Below are 18,494 nucleotides of genomic sequence, written 5' to 3' on the forward strand. Positions count from 1 at the left end.
AACTTTCAAATTATTGTTTCACATACATACATACATACATACTATAAAGCTAAATGATTGCTGAAGATACTCAACAATTTTACAGTTAAAATTCATTTTGTAAATTAATTCAGATCCATCAATCCTTATAAATAGAAACCACGTGAAACTATGCTATAAAATTCAATCAATTCCAAGTTTGATAGAGAAAGCCATGAAGTTGCAAAGTGAGGACTCAGTACACTCAACCCAACAGCCAGCACCCTACGGGATCAGTATAAACAGTCTCTCTCTAAAGTCGGTTCTACTTCCATCCCCTTCTCAGTATAAACAGTCTCTCTCTAAAGTCAGCTCTATTTCCATCCCCTTCAATATTTCTCCATTCCTACTGTAATGGAGAATTGTCACTAGACACTGACATATACCCATCACTTTCATTGCAGCTGCTTCATGTACATATTAAGAAGGATCAGAAAATAGATTTGGTGAAATGAAACAGGGAAAGAATTAACAAAACAAATTCTGAGCATTAGGGTTTTTTACCAAAACCTAAATTCTAATTATTTAACCAAAATAAGCACAACCGTCTCTCTAATGACATCCCCTACCTGCCAATCCTAGTTTCGGCCACAATGCCTATATGCACATTGCATTATCTGTTATATGTACATAAGTTTTGCCAGCATGGATTATACACCATACTCATGCAGTGCCTTAAGAAGACAATGGAGCCCCTGGAACTGAACTTGGGTCCCTTAAAGGGCAGCCAGTGCTCTTAACTACTAAGGTGATTTCTCCAGTCCCTGCATTGAAATTATTTCAGTGAAGACCTTTGCTTCAGATTTTCAACACAGGTTTGATGAGACAATGTTTGGTTCCTTAGGGGAAGAAAACAGTACCAGGCTTGGATTGCAACCTTTCTAGACTGTAAACTGGGTTGTGAAAAATGTGATTATCATTGCAAGCATCTCAGTAGTTAAGTTTGGTTTTTATCCACCTTTTCTTGTGATACTCTCATGTGGTATGCGTACCGTCACTAGGGTCTGCACTAGGGATACAGAGACCCGGCTTTCATCGGTTTCCTCCCCTGGCCGAGGAGAAAGAAGAGAGCCTTAATATCATGCCAGAGACTACACGGATCTGCTAGAACTTCTTCCCATCACACACCACCCAAGGTTAAGTTAATTACTTCTCCAAAGCATTCCCACAAATGTAATATTTGCTAATAATTCCATAAGCATTTACCAACATCCTAACCCTATGCCAAGTAGTATGGAGAGGAAAACAAGTCACATGTTGTCTATTCACTCTGTTATCAGCTCAAGAAAACATATGTTTTCAAAGCTCAAAATAAAAGCATAATTTCAGATTTGGGTTTAAGCAACTCAGTCAGGAAAATAATTTACAGAAAAAGTAAGTTGAGACAGAGGTAAACAAGTAACCCCAACCAGCAATGTTAATGAAGGGCTCAGAGACAATGCCTGTGCTGTTTCAGTAAGCAGATGCCAACCAAGTGAAGAAAGAGGAAACACAAAATGAGACATGTCAGTCCTCTAAGAATTCCATTAAGATATGCTACACCTCAATAAATTAAAGCTTCCCCAATTGCTTTCCCAAACAACGACGGATGAGTGGAAATAAGAGAGAGAGAAACAACGCTACCCACACCGAGACATAGATTTAATTAATTAAGTGGTGGGCTGGGGAGAGGGCTCTGTTGTAAAGTGTAACAACATACAAATATCCCCAGCATTTACAGAAAAGTCACGTGTGGAAGTGTGATAGGCAGACCCTTAGACCTCACCGGCCAGCTAGACTAGGCAATAGGTAAGCTGCAGGTTCAGTAAGAAACCAAAAGCCAAGTTAGAATGAAACTGAGGAAGATGCTCCATGCTATAAACCTCTGAACTCTAGACTCATGTGCACACCTGCATGCACATGTGCGCGCACACACACACACACACATTTTCTACTTATGTCCATGCCACCTCCACAGAAAAAATGAAAAACAATATTAAAGTTATACTGTATAATTGATTTAGAATTTTTATAATTATATTAAAAATACTATTCAAATGCTATCTTTGCTACCAGTATCTTTTTTTTAATAAGAAAAACTACTTGATGAGCAATTTTCTAGAAATATCACCTACATCTCTCTTTTAATATTTTTGTAATACAGCCAGCCATGTTTTTCTGAGTCTGGGTTTCCAGAAATTTGATTCCAAACCACAAGAATCTAGCTGTTTCATACTGGATTGATGACCACTAGGCTATGGGTGCTTTATAACTAATATAAATAACTAAAAAAGCATTAATGTGGGGCTGGCAAAATGGCTCAGTAGGCAAAGGGCACTTGTCACCAAGCCTGACAACCTGAGTTAAATTCTCTCGGGACCCATAGAGTATATGGCCAGAAATTACTCCTCCAAGTTGTCCTCTGATCTACACACACACACACACACACACACACACACACACACACACACACACACGAGGTGCGTGTGCAGGCCAGAAGACAACTCAGCTATTGTTCCTCAGTTTTCACACACCTTTTTGTTTGTTTTGTCTTTAAAGACTGGATCAGCTGGACTGTGGTGGCGCACGTTAATCCCAGAATTTGAGAGGCAGGGCTTGAGTTCCAGGCCAGCCTGGTCTACAGAGAGTTCCAGGCCAGCCTGGTCTACATAGAGAAGGCCTGTCAGGGAGAAAAGGGGACATAACAGGATCTATTACAGTCCTGAAACTCACTGGCTGGCTGTTTTTACTTCTCCAGCACTGTGATTACAAGCTATCATGCCTGGATTTTTATATATGAGTTCTGAGGATCCTTGTGTTAGCAAGACAAGCACTTACTGAGTTATCTACAAAATTCATTTAGGTGTGTGTGTGTGTGTGTGTGTGTGTGTGTGTGTGTGTGTGCATTCATGCATGCATGTACACACAGGCAAAGGTTAGAAATCAACTTTGTGTCTTCTTCCTCTACCACTGCTCACCTTGTGTTTTTTTTTTGTTTTTTTGTTTGTTTGTTTGTTTTTAAATAGGGTCTCTCATTGAATTTAGAACTCAGCAATTCAGCCGTAATAGCCACTCTCCTGACTTTTTATGGATACTGGGGATCCAAGCCCTGGCCTGCAGTCTTGCGCAGGAAGACCTTTACTCACCAAGTCATCCATCCAACCTCTTAAAAACATTTCAATTTCTTTATTTCTCTATTTATTTGTTTGTTTGGTGTGTGCTTGTGTCTCTGTGTGTGTGTCTGTTGGAGAGCATGTGTGTTTATCAGTATAGTACAGCTTGGAGGAGCTGGTTCTCTGTTTTCATCATGCAGGTTCCAAAAGTCGAACTCAGCTGGACCGCAAGTACCTTTTTCATGCACTGAAGCATCTCTCTGTCCTTTGAAAAACATTTTCAGTACTAAGGTTTATATATAGTTACACCCAACACTTCAAGTTAGAAGGCTATATTCCCAAGGAGAATAACTAGATCTCCTTGGCTTGTTTGTCTCTTCTTTCTTTAAATGGATTATGTCACTTGATCTCTACCCAAATTAGTAAAGATTGAACTAGTACATGGTGACATAGATTTATTCAGTTAATCTTGTCTGTTTTTGTTTTTTGGTAATGAGCTGGCTATAACTTCATTGGGAGGCCATAACAAAACTATAAAAACTCAAAAACAGTAATAAGTTTTGCTTACAGCAGCTACCTAGAGCTGAAAAGTTCATCTCAGCTTTGTCATATCTAACAGTTATCTAAAAGTTATCTATTATCTATGCCTAATAAGCAGCAATAATAATAGCACCCCAAAGAGAGTCTCAGGAGGATGGAAATTTACTGTGCTTTGCAAAGATCAATAAAATTTCTTAAATGAGCATGACTGAGATTCATCCTTAAAGGATGTTACAGAACTGAAAAATGGAAAGGAAAAGAGAATTCCAAACTAAACACTGAGATAAAATTATCTTTTGAGGCCAATCTAGGCTACGTAGTGAGACCTGACACATACCCAAGAGGTGGGGTAAATAAGGGGTTGATGTGTTAAGACGGGAAAGTTGAAATGGGAAAAGAAAGGAAAGAATGTTGGGCAGAAATTAGATTATGGAGCACTGGAACGCTCGGCTGAGGAGCTAGACTTGAAACTCCGTATCAGCCTCAGGGAACTAAAGGACCAGATGCTCTGAGTACAAGGGTGCTTGATTATGGTACACAGAAATTCCCAGCTGACCTCAAACGATTAGAAAGAAGCTATCACACCCTGAAAACTTTCATTTAAGAACAAGTAAGGGAGGGTCAGCGCAGAGCTTATTATAAACATCCAAGCAGGGGAACTTCCTAGCAGCTGTGTATCTTGGGAGAGGTCAGTGGAAGGTCTACAGAGTTCTAATTCAGAACTTTGTAAGAGAAGGTAACAAGAATGAAAGGCTAAGGTCATATAGGGTGTGTGCATTTTTATTCTAAATTATGGTACAAATTTATATTTTTCCCCAGAGGCTAAATCCTCCTGCAATAGGCATTTTTAAGGCTTTTCTGCCATGAATAGTGTAAAATGACATCATGTGACTCAGCAGTGAGTCTTCTTATGTGTATGAGGCATCTGTGTGTATGTGCGCGTGAACTGCTTGTTCCTGAGAGGTTCTCATTTTTATACAAGGGAATTTTCCTTTTCATGCTATTTGTAAAACTTTTAAAATGATATTAATTGCTAATATGCACTGAACTTTGCTTTCAACTCATTTAACTCCTATTAACAGCCCTACCAAGTGCATGCTATGATGACCCATAATACACAGATTCACAAGGTATACTGTAAACTGCAGGGCTGGGATTCAAAACCAGCTAATCCATTCCACACTTGTAACCACTTCAGCTGGACATGTCAAACATTCCAAACTGTAGCCCTCTTTTAGTATATGCATTATATAATATAATAATTTTATCACTACTGTTATGCTTCATTTTCCTTAATCTACCATATGAAATGTTGTAGCACAAATTCTAATTGGTCTTAATAATAAAAACTCGGAGTCAGCTATGAGGTGGTGAAAGCTGAAGGATCAGAGAAGCAGAGCAGCCAACCACTAGAAAGGGGTATCCTGTCCTTAGACTGTCTCCTCGGACTGACTGCATAGACTGCAACCTCAGACTGACTGCAGCTCAGACTGACAGCTTCAGACAGCATACTATCTCAATGAAACTTGACTGCACGATATTCCTTATATTCCTCTTTCCGCCCAGCCATATTCCTTCCTGTCTCTACTCCCTAGGGCTGGGATTAAAGATATGTGTCTTCCAAGTACTGGGATTAAAGGTGTGAGCCACCACTGCCTGGTTCTGTTTCTCTTTTAGACTGGATTGATCTTCTGTTGCCCAGGATGGCCTTGAACTCACAGAAATCAGTCTGCCACGGTCTCCCAAGTGCTGGGATTAAAGGTGTGCACCACTACTGCTTGGCCTCTATGGCTAACTAGTGGCTCACTCAGCACTCTGATTTTCAGGCAAGTTTTATTTGTTAGATCACAAACAAAGCATCACTAGAAAATGTAAAATTTCAAATACATACTAAAAGGTAACAGTAAAAGCTGCTGTACATCCAGCACCTAGTTTCACCATTATTAGCTCAGAGCAGTTGTTTCATCCACACTGCCCAACTGACTTTAATTATTACTATTAAAAGATATATATTATTTTCTCCATAAACACTTCAGTAATCGTCTTCAAATGTTTCTTAAGATAATATCACTATTGTAGGTCCAAAGTAATAATTCTATATGTTTTTAATTAACTTTTTGCTTGATCTGTTTTTTGAGATGGCAGTCTCACATAGCAGGCCCCTGGCTGGGTTAGAATTCACCACGAGGCTGAGAGCCATGAAATACTGCTGCTCCTCCGCCTTTATCTCCCAGGGCTGAGTATGTACGAGCTACCTCGCCCAGTATTTAATTAAGTAAATATTTAAAAAGAAAAGCTTAGAAAATACTAATCAAAACTATCGTCTACATTTTCCCAGTAATATCATGTCTAGTTGAGTTTTGCTTTTTTTCTTGCAATATAAAACCAAGGTGAATAAAACAACTCCCCTATGATTAAAGAGGAGAAGTGGGGAAAGGATTGAAAAAGGCCCCGGATCTTATATAGCTAACCCCCTCCAAACTGTAGGGGTTCTGAGGGGTGTGGAAGGACATATGAAGCTCACTTCCTTGTGCACTGGGATCCACTAACTGTATGGGCAAGGCACTGGCGGCAGGAGCTAAGATGGGAAGATGAAGGGATTTTCCAACCGTTTTCCTTGTTTAAATGAGCCCAATGTTCTAGACACTGAAGGCAGACAGGAAGAGAGTCCTGGAAGAAAGGAAGGGACACAAGGCCTTGTCTGACCTCAGAGCACAGCTGCTCTCCCTTCAGCTTCAAATCCAGTCTTCTCAGTGCTCTGAAAGCCATGCTTGTCGGCTGCCCTTTACCGCCTGCTTCTATTCTCACTAGTTCCTGATAACAGAAGTTCCAACTGTACACTGGCCACAATATGCACTTGGCAAGAATGGGCATACAGTTCCATTTCTGAAAAGCAACATACTCATGGTATAAGGTTGTGTCACTAAAGCTCCATGAGCACACCTGAGCCAAACAGCATGAGGCAGAACAAGTTTATGCAGACAGATGCTACTCTGTAACTCACATTATTCTCTGAGATGTATTATTACTCTAACACATTAGAAACAAAACACAATAAAGCAACAGTACAGAGCCAAAAGGTGTGTGACCAGCCACAGCTGCTCCTCCGATCGTGCTGGCCTCATGCTCCCACTCTACCGTGGGAGCTTGTCCTCGAGACAGATGCTTGCCCAGGAGTCCCGCCCCACATTCACAAATACCCACGTAGTCAGAACATGCTGCCCCCTCTCTTCCTAGCTGTTGCTGCCCTGTAGGCCTGTGGATAGTTGGCAAATAAGGGACAAGGTCCCTGAAGACACATTACCACATAGAGACGACGCAGGTTTCATGCCCTGTGGCTTTAAAGATTTTCATTCTGAAGGAACTTCACATTTAACCTACGAAGTTATTTCTTAGAGTTATTTCTTAGGTTACATATGTCAGTTCATAGTCAACAGCTTAGCCACACACACAAAAATGTCTGCATCTCTAGAGCTTGTGTTTCATATGCTGCAGAGGCCAATACACCAATAAATGTTCAACCATGGATGATCTACATGCTATACTGTATGCTACCCAGAATTGCTCTGTGACCGTACCTTGGTTTCCAGTTTTCTGAATTCTCACGTGATTTTTGAGCCCTAGAAATATTACCATTGCCAAACAAGGCATGTTAAAGCCCTAAACAAGTTCAATCACAAAGTGAACTTTGTAGTTTTGAAATTTCAAACTGCCCCAATCTCATTCCTCTTCTCCTGTACAAACACACAACAAGTGCGATCATTAAGACATAACCTCACAGGGAAGAAACTACATTAGCTCTACTAAGAATACCACTCTCCAGAGAGACAAGCAAGCACCCTGAAGACAACTGCCTTGCTCCCAAGCCTTCAGGATCCCTTAAGCCCCCATATCAATCTTAGGAACTAAGCTAGGCTTCCCTTTATGCTACATCACAACTTCTTAAAGGGGATAAACAAAACAACACCTCTGCCTAAGTATGTGGAATATCTAGCACTGCACCTTGAAAGATAATCCTACCAGATAGCTTCAGCAATTCTACTACATGGAAATATAAAACCTGGGATTCCCCAGAGCTAACAAGACTTGGTTTTAAGCATCAAGGGACAGACCTCAAATAGATTCTGCTTGCCAAACCCTAGCAATCCCCCATGCAGTGCGAAGTTTAAGACGCACCAAGACCCTGTTTACCCCACTCTATTTTAATATGTCTGAGAGGCAGGGATCCAAAAGACCCCCAAATATACCACCCACCTCCTCCAGACCCCACCATCAGTATGGCTTGCCTCCAAAGACAAGGTACCATCCTCTTCTGAGAAGGGTGTGGAGGTCTTTTCAGGTTCTGTATCTTCAGGCCGGATCCCATGGAGGGGCAGCCCATCACTGCCATAGCCAGAGGAAGATGGCAAAATGCTCGCGGTGATGCCACCGACAGATAAATCACTCTGGGAAGCAGGCAATATAGGACCCCGGAGGGACACTTCACCCACGTGGGTATCTTCTATGTGAATAGGGTCCACTGATTGTATTGATGAAGCAATAGAATACTTAGCAATCCAAGAACCTGTGGGAGGGGCACTCAGAACATTCTTGGTTCTTCCCCCTACACTCCATCCCTCTGAAAGTTGGTCTTGATCTCCTGTGTCAGAGGGGTAGTCTGTCCCAGGCAAAGTACCGCTCTGAAATCCAAGCAGCGTGCTTCCCTGTTCCACTGCAGTCTCTCCTTGCAAAGGCAGCAGCACAGCCCTGCTGCTGCAGGATGCTGTCCTCGGAAATTCCACCAGTTGGCTCACAGACTTCTCACAGTTCCTTTCCGCCGGGTTATCAAGCAGGTGAGCAATGACTGTCATACCCTTTTCCAGGGAACCCCAGACCCCTCCAACAACCGATGACTCAGCTTCCAACAGAAGGTGAGCAGTTTGGATCTCTGCCTGGAATCTCTCCTTTACCTGCACAATCATCCCTTGATCGCCCACCCCTGAGTTGGGAGCTGAGTCTCCAAGCAACAAAATGTCTGATGGGGGATGCTCTGCCCCTCCCACTCCGTGCTCCTTTGGGAGACTCGCTGTGAACTTGGTTAGGGTTTTAGTCTCTTCAATGACTCCAGTGACTTCCAAAGGCTTCTCTTTGTGAGGTGCTTCTAGAATAGGGGTTTTCTTCCCTCTCCACTTCCTTTTGAACCGAACCCTCTTCTTGGGAGATATGGGAGCCTTCTCAGGAACAGCTATGGACTCTTTCGGCTCCTTAACACAGCCCAGTGAATTTCCCATTTCTTTCCTCTCCCAATCTCAGAAAAAAATGCAGTTAAATCAGTCCTTGGATCCCAGAGAAATTCCAATGTAGGCTTCATCGGATTTGATGCACATTTAAAAAAAAAAAAAAAGCACTATGCCGGCAATCCCTCCTATTCTTTCTCCTCCCTCCCCGCCTCTCGCCTCTCTCTGTCTCTTCCAGCCGCTCGATTCAGACAGCCATCTTACAGGCTCAGAGCTGCAACAAGACAAATTTCAAAGCATCTCACTGCAGTTCAGAAATCACTTGACCTAAAAGCAGACAGAAACCGGATTGGCTGCTGCTTCCTCTCTCTAAATATGAGGTAATTGGAGCACTGCCCTCAGTAACACAAACAGAACGCAAAAAGGAGCTAGAAACCAAGGAGAGGGAGGAGGAGGGGAGAGCGTAAGAGTAAATGGAAAAGGGAGGGGAAAGGAATAGAGGTACCCTGGAGGAAGGAGGAGGAGAACAATATCAAAGGGGGGGGGGAAGCAAATCAGCTCAGCTGGTACTAACCAGCAAGGGAAAGGGAAGATGAGACCGGAGAAGCTGCAATTATGGCTCCCAAACTCCAAAATGAAATACGTTTTAATCACTGCTCCAAGATGTCCAAAGGAGAATAGCAAGTAAAATATACATAATCATATTTTAACCTAAGAAATACTGGAGCTGACTCCTTCCATTAAGAAAAGGAAAAGGGGCATGGACAATCTAATCTCCTGTGGCATATATGGCCATTTCCAAAGAAAGAAAGAAAAATATCCATTAATTTTGATGGCCATTAACATATGGATGAAAAACCTGGAAATCGATTTATGAGTATAGTATGTTAAAGCTCGATGGACGGGTGATCACTTGCTAATAAAATATAAAAAGCCAGGTCACCAACAGCATTTAACAATTGTTCATTAGTAATCATCAATGCTGCTTTTACCAAAATATGACACTACCATATTTTAAACACTATGTATGTACCAAATACTGTAAAGGTGTGTGCGCGCGCATGCGTGCGCATTATCCTGTTTCTCGCATCAACCATGTGAAGCCCAATTTTGTAAGTAAAGAAATCCAGGTTTAAGAAAGCTGATTAACTTGTCCAAGTTTAAATAAGTGACAACACCAGGCACAATCCTTCTAAGACTTCATTTTAACTAGGCAAAATGGTTTATATCGGTAATCTCAGCACTTGGGAGGCTAAAACAGAAAGATTTCAAAGCAAGTCTGAAGCTAGCCTGGGTTACTGAGTGAGACCCTGTCTCAAAAAATACCTAAAGCATAAAAGAGACCTTTCATTTCAGCTCCATTCTAATCACTAGAGGGAGGGAAATCGGCTCTCAGCCGTATGAAACAAGAAGATACCCCCACAGTTCTAAACCAGCAACTGGACTCTGCAGTTGAGCAACAAAGAAATCTAGCACCTGCTGCCAGTTGGAGGAGTAGTGGCGGCGGGACTAAGACTCAGGTGATTTTCACTCAACTGAAATGGAATGAAGTCTGAATTACATTTAAGTGAGCGGCACAGACCACACCCTGTGCTATCTGCAGGGTTCCACTGCCCCCGTGTTTTCAGCACACTGTCTAACAAGTGAGAACGCACTACAACCCAAAGGTTGTCTCTGAATGGAATGGAGAAAAGAGCTATGTATGTTTCTTCTCTGTTGTAACTTTTACCCTTTTCTGTTTCCACAGTGCTGCGAATCAGAGGGCCTTGTATATGCCAGAGGCAAGTGCACCACCACTGAGCCACACCCTCCCTGTGTGTTAAATGTAATGGGGTTTTGTTATATTGTCCTGGCTAGTGTTGAACCCCTTGGCTCAAGGAATTCTCTGCCTTGCCAGCTCTGTGGCCTTGTACATGAGAGACGAGCACACCACATGGAGCCACACATCCCCAGTGCGTGTGTGTGATAAATGTAATGGGGTTTTCCTATGTTGTTCTGGCTAGCATTGAACCCCTGGGCTCAAGGAATTCTCTGCCATGCCAGCTCTGTGTAAGCACTAAAAACTTTTATCAGCATAGCCCTACCCACCTTCCCTGAAGACCTAAAATGAACCTTCCTGGACAGAAAGATGAAAGAAACCCTCAAGCCCCTGCTCCTATGTAGCGCTCCTGAGGCTGCCCCACCTACTTCAGCAGGAGCCTCTCCCCTAAGTCTGTTGCTAAAGATGAAAACAAAGCTGCAGCGCCATCTTATGGACAACATGAAACACAGCAAGAAAGAGCATGGAAAACAGATTTAGTAAATCAGTTCCCCAACAAAAACCATGACAATACAACCAAGTTGTTAATGCAGTCACCAAACCTTTACAAATCCAATGACGAAAACAGAAATAATGGAACTATTAAGCTGCATGCAGCAAGGTATAAACTTGACTGTCATCAGTTACAAATACGCAAACAATTCGCTGAAACAGATCAACCTGGAACAAGAGGCAGCTTAATTATAACCATCAGTGCTGTGGGGTTTCTCTGGGAGCTTATGGAACTTATATTTGCTTCTGTGGGCCTACTCTTTTCTAAATGTCTGCATATATCCGCTGTATCATTTTCTTCTGCTACAGAGAAAAACTGGTCAAGACAGGAACAGAAGTTTCAGTGAGGTTGAACTAGGTTCAAACCCCACCTAAGCTAAGTGGCTTAACTAATTTACTCAGTGATTTAGATTCCTTACCTATCCAATGTAGACAATCCCATCTGATCTATAGCAATTCCTTTTATTCCCATTTATGTCTGGAGCTAAACATTAGGAGCCATCCCTAGCTCCCACAGAGATCCCAGTACACTTTTTTTCCTTTGACTAGATTCTAAGGAAACCAAGATCCAAAGTTTAGAAACTTGTGTTTTGTTCTTAGAGGAGGCTGCTTCCGCTGTTTTACTAAGTTAACTCTGACCACAGGACTAACCTCTCCATGGACCTTCTCCTGGTACAGCCTATGCTACTTATAATAAAAGTCTTTTCCTTTGGCTTTTTGTAATTAGCCATTTATTACCCATAGTTCTACTTGAGAGATAATCAGAGTTAAGGAGCACATCTATTCATTCACTCTATGAACATGAATGACATCATCATACCCCAAGTGCTGAGCATCATAAAGCACATAAAACACATGCCTCAAAGAGGAGGAGGGGCAATCAGTCAGCATGGTGGTATATACTTATAACCCTAAGCACTGGAGAGGTGGAGGCAGGAGGATCACAAGCTCAATAAGAGTCTGGGCCACAAGAGACCTTCTCTGGAGGGAGGCTGGGAGAGAGAAAACTAAAAGTTCTCAACACCACAAAATAGGCATGAACAAACCTAGAGAAAAGGAGTTCTGTTATTGCTATAAAGGCACGTGGCCCAAAGAGGCCAGCTGGCCACTCTATTCAGCTTCCTCACTTGAGCGTGCTAATAAAAAAACAGCCATCATAGCCCATTTTTCTGGTTAACCTACCTTCACAGCTTTTAGATGATCAAATTCATAAAACAATCCATCCACTTAATGAATATTCATTGAGTGCCTATTCTATGACATGCAAAGACAAGGAAGGCACCATTGGCAGTGCTAAGCTTACTCCTAGTGCAGGGATCAAAAGCAAACCAACAAACAAGAAACATGCAATACGCCAAATAATTATATTACCTAACAAGTATTGTAAGTCACACAGTAGTTTCGAGAGCAATTTGTAGACAAGCTATAAGCAAGAAAAAGGAAAGAAGGGTTGGTGAGATAGCTCAGCAGGTTAAGAGATGTGCTGAGTAAGGTAATCCACCTAAGTCTGATCACTGAAACCCCTCCCACACAAATGTGGAAGAGAAGCAACTCCATAAAGCTCTCCTCTGGCTCCACATACAATCTAGAAACTGCAGCCGAGGGGTCTATTCCCAGACTCCTTCCATTAATGGAGGGCCACATACAGACAGTTCACTGCAACAATGAGCAGTTTGTTTATATAATTAAGTAATAATCTACGAACAACGTATGTGAGGCACAGCTGTGAGGAGTACTACTCATGTCACACTCTGGCAATCAGTTCAGATGAACAAGCCAGGCCACCCTTCACCATCACTGACAACCCCCCTCCCCCCAAAAAAGGGCTGGGTATTTAGCTTGGTAATAGAGCATGGGCCTTACATATAAAAGGCCGGAATGGACACATTGAAAATATAAAACATACAAATATTAGCACATATTGTTTATGACCCCAAATCTGCTGTAAAGACACAAAAGCATTTAAGGAATGATATGTCAACTTCAGAAGAGAATTTACCATGGGCAAAAGGAACAAGAAAATTGGCTGTATCTGAAGGGTTTTGTTTCTTTAAAGAAAAAGAAGAGGGAAAAAGTCTCCGAAGTATAAAGAACAAAATATTAGCCTCTGTCTCATTGTAAAGTGACTACACATAAGGATCGCATATGCTTCTGAGCCCTCAGAATTTTCATAACTAAAAACACAGGTTGAAATGAAAGAACTCCAACCACTTAACACATATTTTTAAAATGTGTCAAAAGTATTTTAGGAACTGTAAGTCTCCCTGTAAAGATATTGATACTACCAATCTCATCAGTACTAGCAAGTTTTAATCTGGACCTAGCCTCTATTTCAACAAAAACCACCATCTCTCATCTACATGTACACAAACATCAGCGTTCTCCTTCATCAACACCAATGGCAAAGGCTGGATAAAATGACCATTTTGTGATCTCCTAACATCTAACAGCGCTACTTTGTGTGTTTCTACATATAATCACATATAGTAACAAGATATTACAATATATATGTATATACTGTAATCTTGACAAGAATCTAATAAGTATATATAGAAGAAAAAAGAATCCACAAAGTTCAAGCCAGACAAAACCCTAGCATAGAGAAGGGGAAGCGAACAGAAAGTCCTACCCTTAACCAAAAGAAGCTATGCGCAGTTATGTCAGCGAGAGAGGAAAGATCATTTTTCAGGGCATATACATCAACCACACTCCAGCGCAGGTCCCATGCTGGGGAGCAGCTGGTCAGCACCAAATGGAATCTACTTTTTTGTGTGTATATGGGAGGGTGGTGGTTGTTTTGTCTTTTTCATTTGTTTTTTTCTTTCCACTAAGAGAGAAAGAACATGAAGTTGTGGGGAGGAAATCTGGAGAAGTTGGGGAGGTAAAATAATACAATCAAGATATATTATAAGAAAAAAGACAACAAATCTTTTTTGTTTTTTTGTTTTTTTTTTTTTTTTGAGACAGGATTTCTCTGTAGCTTTGGAGCCTATCCTGGAATTAGCTCTTGTAGAACAGGCTGGTCTTGAACTCACAGAGATCCACCTGCTTTTGCCTCCCAAGTGCTGGGATTAAAGGCGTGTGCCACCACAGCCCAGCTGACAATAAAAAATTTTTTAAAGAGATAAATTGTGGCAGTGTCCTGTTGGCCTGGTGCCAGAGAGACAGCAAGCAACCCCACCCACCCCCACCAGCCATAGCCCTCTCTGGACCATACCTGGCGTAGTTAGCACCCAGCCCTAATTCATCCTTTGTGTTACAGATACCTTTTGTTGCTCTATGTGAATCTTGTCTAAGAGTTTCCCAAGAATACAGAGCCTATGCAAAACTGTGGTACCTCATGAATCAGGTATTTACACTTGGTATTATATTTTTGGAAGCTTCATTCAGGCTGTTTTGGGATATGGAAATCTACTGGCTAAAGTGTAAATATAGAGAAAAATAAAAACTCCATGAACTAAGGGAAAGTGCTTTTCAGTCCACCGAGACTGGGAACCCCTGTGGCCACAAAGGTTAAGTTAATTCTCAAGGTGTCATTGAGTATTCATTTCACGAACCCGCATAAACCCAAACACCAGTACTGATACCCACAACAAGAAATGAGAGCATTATCTACACAAAGACTATTATAAAAATATTATGCTGGGATAGTGAGACAACTCAGTGGTTAAAGATGCATACTGCCAAGCCAGATGGCTTGAGTTCAGTGAATGGAACCCACGGAATAGAAGGAAAATTCCTGAAAGTCTGAACTCCATATGCACACTGTGACATGAGTATGAGTGCATATACATGCAAACAAAAATAAAACGTAAAAAAAATAATAAATCACATCATTGTTTCTAATAATCCCACACCCAAAGAGGGGGAGAGCCCAAATGCCATCTACTTCTGAAGAAAAAAATGACATCTCTAGTATGTAATATAACAAAATACTAAAGGGCAGTGAAAAGCCGACATATGCCAGGAGGTGGTGGTGCACTTTAGAGGCAGAGAAAGATGGGTCTCTGAGTTCGAGGCCAGCCTGGTCTACAAAGAAAGTTCTAGGTCAGCCAGGGCTACAGACAGAAACCCTGTTGGGGGTGGGGGACTAGAGGGGGTGGGAGAAGAATTCCAATGTACCAGGCATAGTGGTGAAGTCCTTTAATCCTAGCACTCAAGAGACAGAGGCAGAGAGATCACTATGAGATCAAGATCAGCCTGGTCTGCATAGAGAGTTCCAGGACAGTCAGCCAAAGCTACAAAGAGAAATCGGTCTCAGGAGGGGGAAGAGAGGGAGAAGGGAAGATGTTCTAAAGCTGTGCCAATGATTCTCAGGTTTAGATCCATGCTAGCAGTTTACAGGCAACACAGGAACAGAGGACATTGTTAGAAGATATCCCAGGAATGCTATCAACATCTTAATAAACTCTATAAAAGTCCTAAATTCTCCAACAAGTTGTACATGGGAAAAGATGGATTTGATACAGTATATATGTAGACCTATTTTGGATTCTGAGTCAAACCAAGCTTTTTTTTTTTAAAGTGAGATCGTTGAGCACATCATAACATTGATCAGACATGCGATAATTTTATGAAGTATTAAATTTTAAGGTATGAACTTTTTATGACTTGCTTAAATGAAAAGGCCTGCTCTTTCAGAGATACAAAGCAAACTATTTACAGATAAATGCATATAAGGTCTGAGCTGAGGCTTGAGGAGTGAATTAGGCTATAAAGGAGATCATGATTATGAGCTAATAATTCTTAAACTAGATGTGGGGTATGTGTTAATTCTTTACTACATTTTTTCTATTTCCATAAATGAGTAAATTTCTTATAACAAAAAATGTGTTTGTGGAGCTGGAGAGACGGTTCCACTACTGAGAGCACTGGCTGCTCTTGTAGGCGAGCTGGGTTGAACTCCCAGCACTTACATGGTGGCTCACAACCACCTGATAACTCCAGTCCCAGGGAGTCCAACATCCTCTTCTGGCCTGGCATGTACAGACACATATGCAGACAAATTCTCATATCCATAAAATAAACAAATTTTTCAATTAAAGAAAACGTGTTTGTTGTATTAGGTATGGCGCACGTGGCCTCCTGCCTGCATGACAAGCAGCCTGCTACCCAGCCACACCCTCAGCACTGGAAGAGCTGTAAACGGAGAGAAGACAGCTCCCTGGTGAGGGTGCTTGGGAAAGCACCCACTCCATTGTGCCCCTTCCCTATCACCACAGCTTCAACTGAAAGACACAGTTTTTCATTCTTTGGCCTCTAAGTTTTCTCCTTTAAAGGAGAATTAGTTGCTGTCGAGATAAACAGAGAAATATCAGGTATCACTTCATATCTGTGAGCACAGTATTAAGTGCTCACAATGACGGCACTCATTAACAGCAAACAATCAAAAGACTCTCTCTGTTCATATGAGTCTCAAGGAGGTAACTGCAGTCCTATGTAAAGGCTCAGCAAAATTTTTATTTCTACACTGAAGGGTACACTCACCCAGCTCAGGATCCCGGTTATTCCTACACTCAAACCTTGGGTGTAGACACCACAAGAATACACACTAATTCTACACACTCCCAACCTTCCTCACGCTGCAGAGTGCCAGCACTGGCCCTACACCAAAGGCCTGTAATCTGAGAGTTTTCTCAGGGTCTAAGGAATTCTGAGACACTTGCTGCTCTATTCAACCAGAAGGTGGTGCAATCTCTCCAAGTAGGATGTCACTCTGGCCTCACCCCTGTGTCTCTTGACATCTACAAAAAGATGCTCCCCTCAGCCAATCATCCTAAATGCAACAAGTGGATACCCAGAGTTGTGAGAAACCGCTATGTTAGGTCGGACTAAAAGTGATTTAAAACGAACATTCTTTTTCCTAAAAGAGTGCTGTTCTTTTATAACAGCAATCCAGACTTTAAAAGAATTTCTGCCAACTTTGAAAGAAATAGCACTGGAAAGGCCTTAAGAGCTGTAGATATTTTAGAATGCCACTGTTGTCACTACAAAATCTCCTACAGGCTGTGTTCCCCGCAGCACACACAAACAACAACTAAGGGGCCATGATTAACCAGCAGTGTTCAAAGGTCAAGGGAGGAGAGTCTTGTCAGAGTGGATTATGACTCTTCACACATCCCCTAACGTATCAGACCCAACATCACCCTACCCCTCATGCTGAGACCCTAATGAGCCCAGGTTTGACATCACCAAGAAAGCAGACTTCTAATTCCAGACTTCTAGGGACAAGACCAAACCACAAGAGAAAAATTCCAAAAATGATGACACTGGGAGCTAAGGATACAGCATAGTGTTTCCAGGCTCATTTTAATTCTCCTTTACAATTGCTACCAAACACAGAGAAGTGACGCAAATTCTGTCTGCAGAAGGCAATACAGGTTTCTAGGCCATGAACAAATTGAGTAACAAGAACCCGAGACCTTACCTGGAAATGCAAAATAATGGTCCAGATGAGCCCCAGGGTTAGTTTGGGGTTGCCATCTGTGATGTCGTCATTGCGGATGTTCACTAGCTTCACCTGAAAAAGAAAGTTCAGCCGGTCTAGAGCCCGAGAAGTTTCTTTCTGGATTGATTTTTCCTCATTTTCACTATTAATATACAGTTAAATTAATTTTTGGCTGAAGAGTCTATGAATTCAAATACTTTATAGTACCACATAAAACAACTCTCATTATTCCAAAACAGGCTCCATGACACCCCTTTCAAACAGTCAAACCCTGCCTCATTCTGAAGTCCCAACCACCACTGGCTTATTTAGCTTTTTCTAGAACGTCATATAAATGGCATGTAACCTTTGGTACTAGGTTGTCTCCCCACCCCTATAAGAGCATAATGTTCTTGAGATTCCCTTCCGAGCTGCTACATGAATGACTTGTTCCCTGTGATTGCCAGGGAGTATTCTATTGTACAGCTGTCCTGCCCTGAGATGGCCCATTCACCCACTGAAGGGTTCATGGATTATTTCCAGTTTTTGGAATTTCTGAGTTAAGCTTCAATGTTCTTGTTCAGATTGTTGTGTGGATTATGCTTTCATTTCTCTAGGGTAGACTCCTTGGATATTGCTAGATCATACATAGCTAGATATACATAGCTTTGTAACAAACTGTCAAATGATTTTGCAGGGTAGCTGAACTATTCGGTACTCTCACCAGCAAAACTCACAGCATTGCGAGTCGTGTCAATAGTCAGAATCCTGACTTGTTTCTTTGGGGGTTAAAAGAGATGCCTGTTCTCCGTCATTACTCCTGCTCCTCTCTCCATTTCCTTCTCTCTGTCATAGATCTCTCTTCCGGATATAATGCCCATCTCAGTTTT

At 41.8% G+C, this 18,494-nt stretch overlaps 1 protein-coding gene across 16 annotated transcripts in view; it reads right to left on the reverse strand.

The window, feature by feature from the left end:
• Macf1 (microtubule actin crosslinking factor 1) overlaps positions 1-18,494 on the reverse strand; it is a 337,047-nt gene that overhangs the window by 164,651 nt on the left and 153,902 nt on the right. For all 16 annotated transcript variants that reach the window (XM_075946025.1, XM_075946018.1, XM_075946019.1 and 13 more), the window contains one exon: positions 17,605-17,697. In XM_075946025.1, coding sequence (XP_075802140.1) covers positions 17,605-17,697 — 93 coding nt within the window. The remainder of the gene's footprint in view (positions 1-17,604; positions 17,698-18,494) is intronic.

Source organism: Microtus pennsylvanicus, chromosome 13, assembly GCF_037038515.1.
Source record: "Microtus pennsylvanicus isolate mMicPen1 chromosome 13, mMicPen1.hap1, whole genome shotgun sequence".
Taxonomy (NCBI): domain Eukaryota; kingdom Metazoa; phylum Chordata; class Mammalia; order Rodentia; family Cricetidae; genus Microtus; species Microtus pennsylvanicus.